We start from the raw sequence: 14,531 nt of genomic DNA, 5'->3' as shown, positions 1-14,531 counted from the left end.
AGGCTGTTTAAAAAATTTATTTAAGTTGATAAAAAATTCAACAACTAAGCTCCTTGAGCATCTACATATTATATGGTCAGCATTCATTTCATCATCTCTTCATTGATGGTCAAGAATTTGTAAGGGTTTGGAATTGGTTTGCAAAAAATTATGGCATAAATAGCCCAAATTAACATCCAAAACATCATTAACATATTATTAGCTTGAAAATTAACATTCATGATATTTTGTTCAAAAAGTCTTTATCAAAGCATTGGTTCCTTTCACTATTTTATGATTCACTAAGCTTGAATGGAATAATTAATAAAATTAAATGTAGGAGCACTAAATTTAGCTCCAATAGAATCATTTAGATAGTTAAGGCAAAATTAAATCACTTTATTTAGCAAATATTCTCTTTGAATATTTCCTTGATCATGAAGTATTTTTTTCAGTATTTAAGTCAAAATTCAAAACAGTCTATCTTATGGTCCATATCGATTTTCTAGATTCTAAAGCATTTTTGACAGTATTTAAGTATCTTAATAATATCGAAATTTAGTGATTTTGGGCTCATTGGATTCGTCTCATCGAGTCGCTCAATTCAACTAAAAGCATATTAAATTTGAAGTTAAGATGATCATGAGTTAATTTTGAATACTTTTAATTCAAAGATTGCATCAAGATTCTTGCAAATCATGACTTTTTTTGGAGCCATATCAATTATTATTATTATTATTATATGTGCTTATTATTATTTAAAAGGATCAGATAAATTCATATTTATCTGCTATATGACAACTTTTATTTTTTTAAAATAAAATCTGTATAGATAAATTCTATTTCAATAAGATTGTAGGATAAGCCCTTAGAATCATTTGAGGCCTGATCAAGTGTTGGACCGGCCCAGCAAATTTTGTCCAATTTGTAAAATGTAGCAAGCAAATATATCCTAAGGGGCTGTTTGGCATCAATTTTTTATTTTTTAAAAACATCTCTGTTACTCTGTTTATAATTTACTATTATTTTTAGTCATTTTTATGTTCGATTTATTAAAAAAAAATTCAATGTAATTTTTTAAATATTTTGAATTTTTTAAATATTTTGAATTTTTTAAGAACAAATTACCACCGATCATCACTAACATAATACGCTGCGGTTATCAGTGACATAGTATCAATGACCATCATTGCCAAGCAAATTAGGCCACCATTGACGGCAGCTTTCGCTACAACCACATATAACTAATTTATCATATTTAAAATCATAACAATATTTAATTTAAATCATTATAAAATTAAAAGTCTTAAAATGAGCAAATTTAGGCTTCTTTTGGGATGACTTTTTTACTGCTTCTTAAAGCAACTTTCTAGTACAAAAATAAAAATTTGTATGCTAAAAAACTGTAAGAAATTTATCCTAAATGAAGCCATCTTTATTTGGGATTGCTTTTTTAATGTTTCTTAAAGCAGCTTTTTATTACAAAAATTAAAATTTGTGTAGTAAAAAACTGCCTTACGAAGTAGTAAAAAATTCGTCCCAAATGAAATTTTTTAGAACGAACAGGAGAAAGCAGCAAGACCGAATGAACAAAATAAGGAGAAAGAGATTACATTCAGTGTCTAACTATTACAAATATTAAATAGACAACATAAAAGACTAGTAGCCAATACAATGGCGACACGTGTACAGAAGTATAACATGGTTATTAACATGCCCCCTCAAACTATTGTGTTGGAAGAGGTGATCGGTTTGGTTGCGAGGTGCTTGAACCGAGAGATGGAGAGTGGTTTTGTGAAGATATTTGGGATTTGAACTATGGTGGAAGTATGATGAATGGTGATGGTTTGATCCTTGATGCAATCCCAGATAAAATGACAGTCGACTTTGATGTGTTTGATTATAGCGTGGAAGACTGCGTTATTTGCTAGAGCTATTGCTGAGGTATTATCACAAAATATAGGAGTATGTGCAGAGGGTAAGCAGTTGAAGTCTTTGAGTAAACGGCGAAGCCAAATGACTTCAGCGATTGAAGCTGCTAGTGCTCTATATTCGGTTTCTATGGAGGATCTTGCAACTACATTTTGCTTCTTGACGCTCCAGAAGATTAAGGAAGATCCAAGATAATTACAGTAACCAAAAATGAATTTTCTATCAGTCGAGTCACCAGCCCAATCTCCATCTGCATAAGAGCAAAGAAAAAGAGTATCACGAAATAGTGGTAAGCCTGTGTGTAATGTACCTTGAATGTAGTGCAAGAGGCACTTGAGAGCGTCAAAGTGACTAGTAAGAGGATTCTGCATATGCTGTCAAATTTTGTTGACGTCAAAGGAGATATCTGGTCATGTGAGGGTGAGATATTGTAATGATCCTACTAGCTGGCGAAATAACGTCGGATTAGGTAAATCATGTGAGGTAGTGGCGTTGCAAGATGGCTTGAGTTGGGATGGAGTAGATACCGGTTTACAATTAAGCATTTCGGCTTTAGATAAGATGGATTCAGCGAATTGTGTTTGATTTAAATGAATGTCGTAGGTGGTGTGAATGGCTTGAATGCTGAGAAATTGAGAAATGGGTCCAAGGTTTCTCATTTTGAATTTAGTGTGAAGGTTTTGGAGTAGTTTAGTGATTTCAATTGAGGAGTTGCCGATAATAAGGATATCGTCAATGTAGACTAAAAAATACATTGAGATATCTGATTTATGATAGATAAGTAAGGTGGGATCAGATGAACTGAATTTAAAACCAAGAGTTTGAAGATGATCAGATAAGGTGGCAACCCACTATCGAGGTGACTATTTTAGACCATAAAGGACCTTCTTCAAGCGGCAAATGTGATTGGGATTAAGAATGTCAAGAAAGCCAAGTGGTTGTTTCATGTAAACAGTTTCAGAGTGATGGCCGTGAAGGATCGCATTAGATACGTCTAATTGATGAACTGGCAAGTTGTGATGAAGAGCGATGACGAGAAGGACTGTAATAGTGGGCATTTTGCGACTGGGCTGAAGGTGTCAGTGTAGTCTAGGACGTATTCTTGGTTAAATCCTTGAGCGACAAGTCTAGTTTTGTGCCGAGCTATAGTGCTGTGAGATAGGAATTTGGTGCGATAGGTCCAACGACACTCAAGAACATTTTGAGTAGGATTGGGAAGAATAAGTTCCCATGTTTCTTGTGATTGGAGAGCTTGAAATTCATCATACATGGCAGTTCGCCAATGTTTATATTTGTGGCTTGGGTGTAGCATGTTGGATCAGGAGTATTGTGATGAAGAAGATTAAAAATGACCTTGGGTTTTGAGTGTCCGGTTTTCGATCTTGTTTGCATGTGATGAGTGGTCGATCAATTAGGAATAGAGGTGCTAGGAGGGTGGCAGGGAGCATTGGCGTGAGAAGAGAATAGGGAGTAAGCGGAACTTGTGTTGTTGATTATGGAAGGAGTATTAATGGGTTGAAATGAGAGATATATGGTAGTGATTGAAGCATAATTAGAAAGCTGAGTGGTTGGGACCAAAAGTAGCAGAGGTGTATAATTTGTTGTAGATGAGGAATCGGTGGTTGTTGTGTGTTGTTGTTGATATGGAAATATAGCTTCGTTAAAAATAACATGTCGTGACGTAAATATTTTTCTCGTATTATGATTAAGGCATCCGTATCTTTTTTGGGTAGGGGCGTAGCCGATGAACACACAAGGAAGAGAGAGAAGTGATAGTTTAGAGGTATTATATGGACGAAGCCAAGGATAACATAAACATCCAAAGATTCGAAGATGTGAATAAGAGGGAGGCTTTTGATAAAGTTTGAGATAAGGACTTATATTATTTAGAACTTTAGTAGGTAATCTGTTGATGAGATAAACACTTGTATGCCCAGAGAGATTGAGGATGTTAGCTTCGAAAAGTAAGGTAGGAACAGTTTCCAAGATATGGCGATGTTTGCGTTCGGTGACACTGTTTCGAGCAGGGGTGTAAGGACAAAAAAATTGATGGTGAATACCCCAAGTTTTGCAGATAAGTTTGAATTGGTTGCTGAGAAATTCACCACCTCCGTCCGAGCGAAAGGTGATGATACGTTTATTAAATTCGCGATTGATCATTTTGTTAAATTCTATGAATTTAAAAATGACCTCAGATTTCTACTACAACAGATAGACCCAATAGAATTTAGAATATTCATTAATAAATTAAACCTAATATTTGTATCCTTGCATGAGAAGATCCCCAAACATTGAAATGAACTAGTTCGATAGTAGTAGAAGCTAAGGGTGTAGATTTAAGGAATGGTAATCGATGGCTTTTGGCCATTTTACATGAATTACAATGATATTAAGATGATTGTAAACAAATAGTAGAGATGTTATTTGCCAAATGTCGTTGAGTATTGGATGCAGGATGTTCGAAACAGTGATTGCAGAGATTGGGAATGGCTTGTGTGGAGACGAGAGCTAGAGATCAAGTAGAGGCAGATGAGTGGAGGAGATAGAGTCCATTAAGACATGGATTCTGTAGAAGAAGTTGTCCGGTCTTCGAATCCTGAATTTTAAACCCATTAGAAGTGAAGGTAATAGTACATTTATTGTCTGCAGTCAAGCGATGAATATAGACTAAAATAAAAGAAAGATTTGAAACGTGATAAAGATTCTTGAGATTAAGTTTACCGGTTGGGATAGGGAGATTAAGTTTACCAGTTTTAATATCTCGTATTATTTTAAGCATACCTCTATATTCTGTATTATTTTCATAATTATGATCTCTGCTTAATTAATTAAGAAAACCAGTTCAAAACAAATTATTTTTCCCTATTATGAAAAGGATTAAACGAAAGTTTTAATTAATTTTATTATTAATTAACTTAGTGAACTATTCCTATCTATATTGCCAACCCCTCTCAACTACCGTTACTGTTGACGGGCAACGGTCACCCTCCACAGGAGCCGTCAACGCTTCACATTGCCCATTCCTTAGTCAAGCTTCTATCCTATATCTTCTAATTTAGCTTTTCTCATCATTTATTACTTGCAAAGTTGCAATAGCAAAGTTGAGATGCATATTCTACTGAATTGAGAGCCATTAATTGTGAATTTGACTCAAAGAATTTTCTAACAAAAAAAAGTTTTTTTTTTCTTCACATCAAATTTGAATAGAAAATAAATGAGTCAAAACTCGCTCGAATCAAAATTTAATTGAGCTGAATTTGAACATAATCATGCTAATTTCAAATTGGATTGAAATATATATACGCATCGGCATATGTATATGCATATATATATTCATATATGTTGTGTTATTAATTTATCTTTGGAGAATAAAAATTGATTGAAATTAGATCAATTGTTAGGTAAAACTGAGCTTAAATCAATGATTTTATGTGCGACTCAAATTCTTAATCTGAAAAAATAACATTTTTTAAGAAAATAAGATTGAGGCTTCATTTGAGACAACCTTCTTATTGCTTTTTAAAGCGACTTTTTTGTACAAAATTTTAATTTAAAAAAAAAATTGTATTGAAAAACAGTAAGAAAGTTATTCCAAACAAAATCTTGCTTTCATGATAAGCAACTGTTAGTAAAAAATAATGCCTCTGAAAGACATTTTTATCACTGATATTTTAAATTTTTACCGTTAACTCTCTGATTGCTATATAAGAAAGGCATCTCCAAAAATTTCAATCAGCAATTTCCATATATTGTGCAAGAAGGGGAGCCTTATTCAAGCAAAGGAAAGATCCAAATATGATTATAAATTTGTAAACAAATCATGAAGAAACCAACACAAAAAACAAAAAACAAAAACAGCAAAAATATAATCCCCTAAATTCAAATTAATAACCAAGACTTGATAAAATTTTCTCTTTATAACTCTTTGTAGAAGGCTCCATATTCTTTGTACCGAGATCTCATAGCATAATATTCCATAGAAAATGATTTTATAGCTAGTCAAATTGCAGATGCTTGCTTCCAGTATCACCTGTTGCATTTTCCTGCAATCTATTTGGAATTCCTCTTGAACAAGGATTGATTTCTGCAAGGGGATTTGTGAATCCAAGCTTTTGTTTATTCCACTGATGATGAACATTATGAGCAGCTCTATTACCAGAAGAATCATTTATATCAGGCAAAAATCTACTATCACTTCTCCTCCAGAATTTTGAACTCAGGAATTCTGTGCCTGGTAATCTGCAACATGTTTTTGCTGCTGGATCTCTGTTCCTGGAAGATGAAACGACCAAGTCATGCGAGATTTCATTGAGTGTCATTTCGAGGCTGTTCACTCTTGCTTCCAGCGAATTTATGCCGTTCTGCGAGCTACCCATGAATTTCTGGAAAAAATTTAAAGGAAAATAGCATTAGAATAAGAAGAAGAAGAAGGTTGAGGAACAGATTAGAGATATTGATGCAGATATAGTTCTGAAATGAAAGAATAAGAGAAATAATATGTTAGATTAACAGAGCAAAACGGATCTTCTGTAATAACAAAGAGCAAAGAGTGATGAGGAGAAAAATTAACTCTAGGAAAGATACCTGGAGAAGTTCTAGTAGAATGGACTGCTGTTTCTCAATCTGAACTAATTGCAATCGAATCAAAGACAAATCACTATCTTTCTGGTCTACAATGAGCTCATCACAAGTTTGATCAGTTAGTTCCAAGCTCCCGTTCTCCTGTAATGGCACTACTTTAATCCCAGATTTCAACGCATCCATCTTTTTCTCCTCGCAGTTCTTCTCAAAGAGGACTCTTCTTGCTTCAAATTTGGATCTTCCATTGCCATTTTCATCAGCTCTTGCCTGATCTCCTCCACTCTTCCCACCTTTTTCATTGATTCCTGCATCAGGAACAGCAATTTCAATCCTCCAATCTGAATTCTTTGCTTGGCTGATCCTCCTTGATGCAACCGAATTCGGTTTCAGATCAATACTTGGACGAACGAGCTTCTTCTTCACAGAAGAAGGAATTGGAGATTCAGTAGGTGGAGGTGATCTGCTAGTTGGTTGCCTATTTCTCCTAGCACGGAAAGGAGAAGAAGACTGAACAGATGATGAAATGTTTATTGAAGTAAGTGAAAATGTACCACCTTCACTTGTATTCTCTGTAAAAAAATTCAAAAATAAAACCGCCAGATAGAAAACGTTGTTAAATCAAACTGAAATTGAGAACTGAAAAGGATCAAAAGATGAGAATAAAGTTACCAGCTTTGAGAGAATTTGGCTGGAATTCAGATGGATTCAGATCTTTGTCGGGGATTTCCTTCCATACGCCCATCATCCGGTTCATCGAATCCCTCACAATCTTCACCTGCATTTCAACAAGAATTAAATAAACCAAGATCTAATAAACCAGGTATAGAAAGAGATATATGATAAGAAATAAGATTTAAGAAAAAAAAAATAGAACCTTATCATAACGCCGGGCTTCAAATAAAGCCAGATAAGAGAGCTTAAAGCCCACAAGGCGATCCCTTTCTGCTACGGCGAGGCGGGTGAGCGCCTCTGCTGCCGCCTTCCTTGCGGACCAATCCTCACAAGCGAGGAATTCCACGAGACAGGGAATGACCGCCTGTAACGCGGTGGCGTCGCCGTCGATGCCGCCGGCGGCTACCACGCTGCCGAGCAGCGTCAGAAGTGCGGGCTTAGCCTTGGACGCGGGGCTTCGGACCAGCTTCACCAAGCGAGGAAGAAGACGGTGGAGAAATCCGGTTAGGTTGTCGGCGTTAGCGGCCGCGGTTTCATCCAATGCGGCGGCGAGGGAGTACGCAGAAACGGATTGGGGATTCAGATCCTGCTCTTGAAGAAGGGCGTCGGCGAGTGGGCGGAGGATAACCGGAACGAGAACAGACGGCGGCGATGCGGCGGCGAGGGAACGGACGGCGTCAATAAGTGCGGTTCGGACAGAGGAGTCGGGGTCGCGGAGGCGGCGGAGGGTGGCGGAGAGGATACGAGGGAGGTGGGGGGCGAGGGCGGCGGGAGGAAGGGAATGAGCGAGGAGTGAGAGGAGGCGAAGGGAGTGGCGGCGGAGAGGAGTTTTATCTGTTGGGCGAGTGTCGCCTACGGCGGAGACGAAGGGGGGTAGAGCGTCGGCGGTGAGGCTGCGTGCTATCGATTCGAGTTCGGCGGCTGCCATGGCTTCGGTGTCGCGGTCTGAAAGCTTGTTCATGAAGAGATTGACGCGTTGCCGCATCTCCTCTGGCCGATGCTTCGCCATGGGCAAAGGCGACGGTAGCCGGAATCAGGCAAAGATGGCTTTTTTAGTAATGGTAACTTCTCAGGGGATCTAAGGACGAAGAAGACGCGGAAATCTCGGGGCTTGACTCAATGTGAGAAGAAGGCAGAGCGGTGTTATTTAACCAGATTGTTGGTTACGGTAGTGAAGCCGATTACAAGTTGAAGGAAGGGGGGAGGCATTTCCTTAATTAGAATACAGAGTATGAATAGAAGGAAAAAATTAGGAAACTGAGAAGAATTGCAAGGTAATTTATAATATTTTATTATTATTTTATTGCCTGTGGAATTAAGTGACTGTTTTATATTTTAGACGAATTTATCCAGCAAATCTTGAATTTCTTGGATAATTATTTGCAATGACTGTCAGAGCATGCCGTACATATTTTAGGTAAGATATTAATTTATAATTGATATAAGTCATGCTCCAACATAACTTTCGAAAATTTTGAAATAAAATTTCAATGTATTTTTTTATTGGAAAAATAGCTATAACCTTTAATTGTAGGGAAAAACACTGCATACTCTATAAATTCAAAGGAGGCCTTGGTCTCTATTTTTTTTTGGAAGTTAAAAATATTATTTGTAGTCAAAATGATGGCTTGTCTCTACAATATTATTTTTATTTTAGTACCGTGGCTTTCTGAAAGATCTCAATAGATTTGATTCAGCACTATGAAAAGAAACAAAATATAAGATAGATTTATTTCACTTGAGCTTTTTTAATATCATATAACTTGTGCATTGGATGTTATATATTTATATGCATAAGAGGACTTGAACAATAAAGGGAAGAGGAGATAGATCCTGTGAGCGACAGGGAAGGTTATGGTGTGGTGTGATGATGATTAAGGCTGTATAAAGTGCAAAAAAGTTGGAGTAGTGGGAAGACATTTGAGTTGGTTGATAGCATATCAATAGTTCCTTATTTGTGTGTAACTTATCGCTGTCCTGCAAATTAAGGATCTGAGAATCGGAGAATTATTTTTTATGTAGCCAATGAAAATGAGAAGGTGACAGAGCTTTCATGAGCATGTCGGCGGGTTGATCTGCTAAATGAATGTGGTGGACTGAAGCTTCCTTGGTTTTGATCCTATCTCAAATGAAGCAGTAGTTTATTTTGATGTGCTTGATGCGAACATACAACATTGGATTGTTTGCTAGTGCAATTGAGGAGATTTCATCACAATGAAGAGAATGGGCTAGTTGCGATGGGAGGAAGGTGAAATTCAGTAAGGAAATGACAAAGCCAGACAATGTCAGAGGCAGTAGCAGTGATAGATATATATTTGACTTAGCTGGATGACTTGGCAATAATGGATTGATTGTTGATGCTCTAGGAAACTAATGCATTGTGGAGAAATGAGCAGTTTCCAAAGATGGATTTTCTATCAATGCAATTAGCAACCCAATCAGAATTAGCATATGGCCGAAGTGTATTTGAGGAGATGTTTCAGAATGTAAACATAAATATTAAATGGGTTGCATGAATTGACAAAGTTGGTTGGTTGTAAAGGAAAAGTTAAGACGAGTTATAGTAAGATATTGAAGGGAGCCAATAATTTTGTTATAAATAACTAGATTTATGAAAGGTTGATGCATGTCAGGCGTAGAGGGGCTAATTTGATTGAGAGAGGAGAGGTTGCATGTTTGTAGTTAGTCATGCCATATTTTTGTGGGATTTTGGAGGTGTATTGAGTTTGATTTAGGATATAAGAGATAGAGGTGGAGATAATTTGAAGGCCAAGAAATAATTATATGGGGCCAAGGTCTTTGAGGGAGAAGCAGGCTTGGAGGTCGAAAATGACAGAGTTGAGGGTGGGTTGGTGATCGTTGGTGATAAGAATGTCACCAACATATTAGAGAAGATAGGTGTTAGTGGTGGTGGTATGATGTATGAGGAGAGATAGATCCAAGTTGCTGAAGTCAAATCATTGAATCAGGAGAAAGTTGGAAAAGGTTTGAAACCACTAGTGAGGGGCATATTTGAGACCATAGAGAGCCTTATGGAGTTTGCAGACAAGTTTTGGTTGTAAGGGATCAATGAAGCCAAAAGGTTGTTTCATATACACGATGTTAGTAAGGGTACCGTGAAGGAATACCTTGGATATGTCTAGCTAATGACCTGCCACTTGTTGTGTAAGGCAACTGTGACAAGAATGTGGATAGTTGGCTACCGGGTTACAAGTGTCAAACAAGGTTATACAAAGTCCTTGTTTGAATCCTTAAGCCACAAGATGAGCTTTGTGGAGCCATCGAGTTTCAATGTGGTTTTAAAGGTCTAGCAACATCCTAAAACTAGTTGATTGGGACGTAATGGGATAAGGGACCTGAAAGTTCATTTAGGCTGTTAGGCCTTGGAATTGTCCCAAGGCTAATCAAGAGGGAGGGTGAATTGGTTATAAAAAAATTCATAGATATTTGAAAATCTTTTTAGAAAATATAATCCACTGATCCTGAATTATGCAGATATTTTAAAGAAACAAGTATTACAGGATTTTTCAACCACATAAATAAAATCAAATACGAAAATAAAAATGCAAGAAAAATAAAAAGTAATAGAAGAACACCAAATTTTATATTGGTTCAATCCAATTAGACCTACATCTACTCCTTAGAGACTCCTTCTACAGGTATTGTACTAAACACAAGTGACTCTTATTTTGCCCCCACAACAATGCGAAGAACCCTTTACAAAGTCTCTTTTCACCAACCTGTTGTGGCAGATAACCGTCATCTTTTACACTCTCCAAGTGATGGCAGCATACATTCACATCTTTTTTCACCGTCCTGGTGAAGACAGAGTACATACTTGTCCTTTTTCACCCTCCTTATGAAGGCAAAAAATTGTCAGGTCTTTTTTTCAGCCTCTTGGTGAAGGCAGAGAACCTTGATTCAATCTTGAAGATCTCCTCTCAAGTGCCTCTAAAGTTGTTGGGTAGAAACTTTGAAGAATACAAAGACTTTATATCATATTGTACGAATAGTTCAAAAATGAATGTATTTTTATGGGTGGTAAGCCATTAAGAATGTATAAGATTATGCCCTAAGTATCTATATGAGACCTAATTGCATAAATATTATCTACAAGTATTTTTTTTTATGTTGGAGAGGTATTGAGACATGGAAAGCTCTTTCATAAAATATTGTGAAGTTCATTCTTGAGTTTGATGACTCTTGAGTGGTATGTAGGTTATAAGCATTTTTCAAGGGTGGACCAAATTTCATGGCATGTGTTTAGATTGAGAATGTGGAGTTAAATAGATGGGGAAATGGTGGAGTAGAGGGTGGCTAAAAGATATTGGTCACGAAGAAGCTAATTATTGTGTTATGGATTAGATAAGATTTCATTAGTAGTGGATATGAAGTGTTTGGGAGGACAGCTATCGATTCCATTGAGAAAACCAACAACCCCATTGGTATAGAGCATCTTGAGGCTTTGGAAACACCATATGCTGGTGGTTTTCAGTGTTTAATTGAACATGTATGTTGTTCTTAATGTTAGCATGAAGAATTTGAGCGAGGAGAGGTATATAATATCTATCACTCTTGGAGTTGAGTTGTGAGGGACGGTTGTTGAAGTGGAGGAAAATTCGTCCATCTGATTAGATAGGTTGAAACGGAGGTTGTTGGGCTTAAAGCTCTGACACTCTGAAAGATAACTAACTCAATGGATTCAACATAATGAAAAGATATGAAATATAAATAACATGAGATAAATTCGGTCCATTAGAGCTTCTTTTACTGTCATACAACTTGTGCATTGTAAGTTACATATTTATAGGCATAAGGGAGCATGAACAGTAAAGGGAAGGGAGACGGGCTTTGTGGTAGCATGCAATATTATGGTATGGTAGTTGGAAGACATTTGAGTTGGTTGCATGCATATCAAAAGGTCCTTATATGTGTATAACTTATCACTTCTATCTTCTATGGAATTAGAAATCAGTCAACGAATGTCAAATGAATATGAGAACATTATAAAGGTCAACTAGTGCACTATAAAATTTTGAATTATTTATGAATTTGGAACACTAAATTTTAAAATGTGTAAAATTGATAAGAATTGAGATATATTAATGTACTTTGAGGGGGTTGTCCAATGATTATCTAAAATTGTTCTAGAATATTCATCATATTATCATACAAGTGCACCAAATCATGCCCTTGTTTGAAAAGTCTATACAATGTTACCATTAAGTTAACCTGATAAATAGTATGAGTCATGACTGGTTCGAACAATCGGTGGTCAACAAAGTCTTTAATCAACAAAAGGAAAAGATCATCTTGAAGCACTTGACTCCATCAAAAGTAGTATTATTAGCCAACTGTGAAAGAGAAGTTTAGGATTTCTCTTATTTTTTAAGAGATGAGAGAGAGAGAGGGAGAGATTAGACTTCGGATCTTTCCCACTCAGATTTCTCATTATTTTGTTTTTCAAACCACAATTATATTTCTATTTTCCTATTGATTTCTAATTGTTTTTTAAGAAATTTTTATAATGAGAAGCTGTTTTTTATGATCATAGTCGCTAATGCGTGGTAGCTTTAAGAAAAAAATTATTCAATTATATATATATATATAGCAACAATCATGATTTAGCTTAACATGATTAATCAATCAATAATATATACATAGAAACATAAATGGGCGATCATAAAATAATCATTTTTGACGCGTCATCACAACTTGTTCAGTAAGGTCAGATCATCAAATTTTATCAATAATTAACAAATACATTAAAATATAATAAATTTTATCTATGAAAATGAAACATTGAAGTTGTAAAACCAAAAAGACATCTCAACAAAACAAAGCTGCTAAAATAGAAAATAATGATTCATATCTGCACCTTATTAAGGTAGCGTAAGACTGTTAATATATGATGCTGATGAAAGACTTAGGTCATATTTTTTTTATTTAAAATATATATTTAATAAAGAAATTATATTTGATGTCGTGTTTCTATTTCCTTTCAAATATATTTTTTATATATTATGATGTTTTCATCTATTTTGAAAATAATTTTTTATAAAATAAGAAATACGTATAGCCAAAGCTATTTTGTTCATAAAATAAAATAAAAAAGTAAGAGCTTAATTATTTAATTATTTTGCGTTTGGTTCAGTTGGGTGGGAATATAATTTAATAACAAAAAAAGTTTAGGGCTTAATATATTTTAAAATGAGTCATAATTTCTCAATTATATTTAAATAATATAAAATTATTTGGTTTCAAGATATATAGACATGATAAGGATAATAAAAAAATATTTATTATAAATTTTAAAATATGAAAACATTTACACATAATTAGCATAATGTTGATTAAATTAAAGTTAAAACAAAATTATCTCAGGAAAGAAAAGGATAGAGTTGGTCCTCTAATTTTTTTGTTGGATCATTTAAGTTAATATTTAAAAAATCAAAATATTAAAATTTGTCTTTTAAATCATATTGGAGATCATATTGAACCTTTTTTTTAATTAAAACTCACAAGAGAGATCTATGTGTTAATATAAAGCAAAATTACAAGTCTTTAATGACTCCAAAACCCACTAAAATATAACATTTAAAACAAAACCTATGAGCCTCGGAATCAACCTAATTATAAAGATCATACCTAAAACAAAATTAAAAACCAGCCAAAGAACCAGCTACTAGCAGATGTCCCAGAAAAAACCACCAGCATCCATGCAGTTTACTACCTACTATCGTGAATCAATGCCATGCAAGCATCAACCTAATCAGTAGCACATAAACAACCAACCACAACCAAAGAATTACTGCTTTGTAGCTTTCTTTTTGTTATTTCACCTACTACGGTTCCCGCCATCAAGTCTCGATGCATCATCTTCGATACAAATCACCTTCAAACTAAACAAATCATTCGTAGGCTCAACCAAGTCATTTTGAACCTTCATACCAAGTTATGGTACAATTTTGATCGATCCTTATAGCTATTTCAATAAAAATTTGTGATTAATATTAATAAAAAATATTAAAATAGATAATTTATTCTGAGATAATTATATTATTAATACATCACACGAAAATTATCTTGATCGGGCACGAATCTCGAGGCAAAAAACTAGTTGGAGGCTTCAAAAATTAATTTCGGGAGCATATGAATTCCAATTTCAGCGAGCTTACAGTCAAACTGAGCGTCTCGGAAATACAAACCCAACGACACCAAGATCAACCCAATCCGAGCCCAAATGAGTCCGAATCAAGGGTTCAAAGCGCTGTTGGAAGGTTCAAACCGCAATTTGAGTTACCAAACGGTCTCCGATTTTGACGAGCTTATACTCGAATCGAACGGCTCGACGAGACGAATCCAAC

General features: G+C 35.3%; 1 protein-coding gene across 1 annotated transcript; it reads right to left on the bottom strand.

Annotated features, from left to right (window-relative positions):
* Positions 1-5,707: 5,707 nt before the first annotated feature.
* Positions 5,708-8,451, bottom strand: LOC110103781 (TORTIFOLIA1-like protein 3). Its single transcript, XM_020832614.2, has 4 exons — positions 7,367-8,451; positions 7,162-7,267; positions 6,496-7,061; positions 5,708-6,293 (listed from the first exon to the last, which is right to left on the bottom strand). Exons 1-4 carry the CDS (start codon positions 8,171-8,173, stop codon positions 5,907-5,909), a joined length of 1,866 nt encoding a protein of 621 aa, XP_020688273.1. The 5' UTR covers positions 8,174-8,451; the 3' UTR covers positions 5,708-5,906.
* Between the last annotated feature and the right edge of the window lie 6,080 nt (positions 8,452-14,531).

The sequence above is a fragment of the Dendrobium catenatum genome, unplaced genomic scaffold (assembly GCF_001605985.2).
Source record: "Dendrobium catenatum unplaced genomic scaffold, ASM160598v2 fragScaff_scaffold_1391, whole genome shotgun sequence".
Lineage (NCBI taxonomy): Eukaryota > Viridiplantae > Streptophyta > Magnoliopsida > Asparagales > Orchidaceae > Dendrobium > Dendrobium catenatum.
Note: the sequence above shows the minus strand (reverse complement) of the source record. Positions and strands in the feature narration are given on the sequence as shown.

Excerpts from the sequence above, each read along its gene's own strand:
- LOC110103781 (XM_020832614.2), bottom strand. The coding sequence starts at position 8,173 with ATGGCGAAGCATCGGCCAGAGGAGATGCGGCAACGCGTCAATCTCTTC. Across the intron at positions 7,062-7,161 it reads GCCAAATTCTCTCAAAGCTG|AGAATACAAGTGAAGGTGGT; the intron begins GTAACTTTATTC and ends ATTTTTTTACAG. Across the intron at positions 6,294-6,495 it reads TTCTACTAGAACTTCTCCAG|AAATTCATGGGTAGCTCGCA; the intron begins GTATCTTTCCTA and ends AATTTTTTCCAG.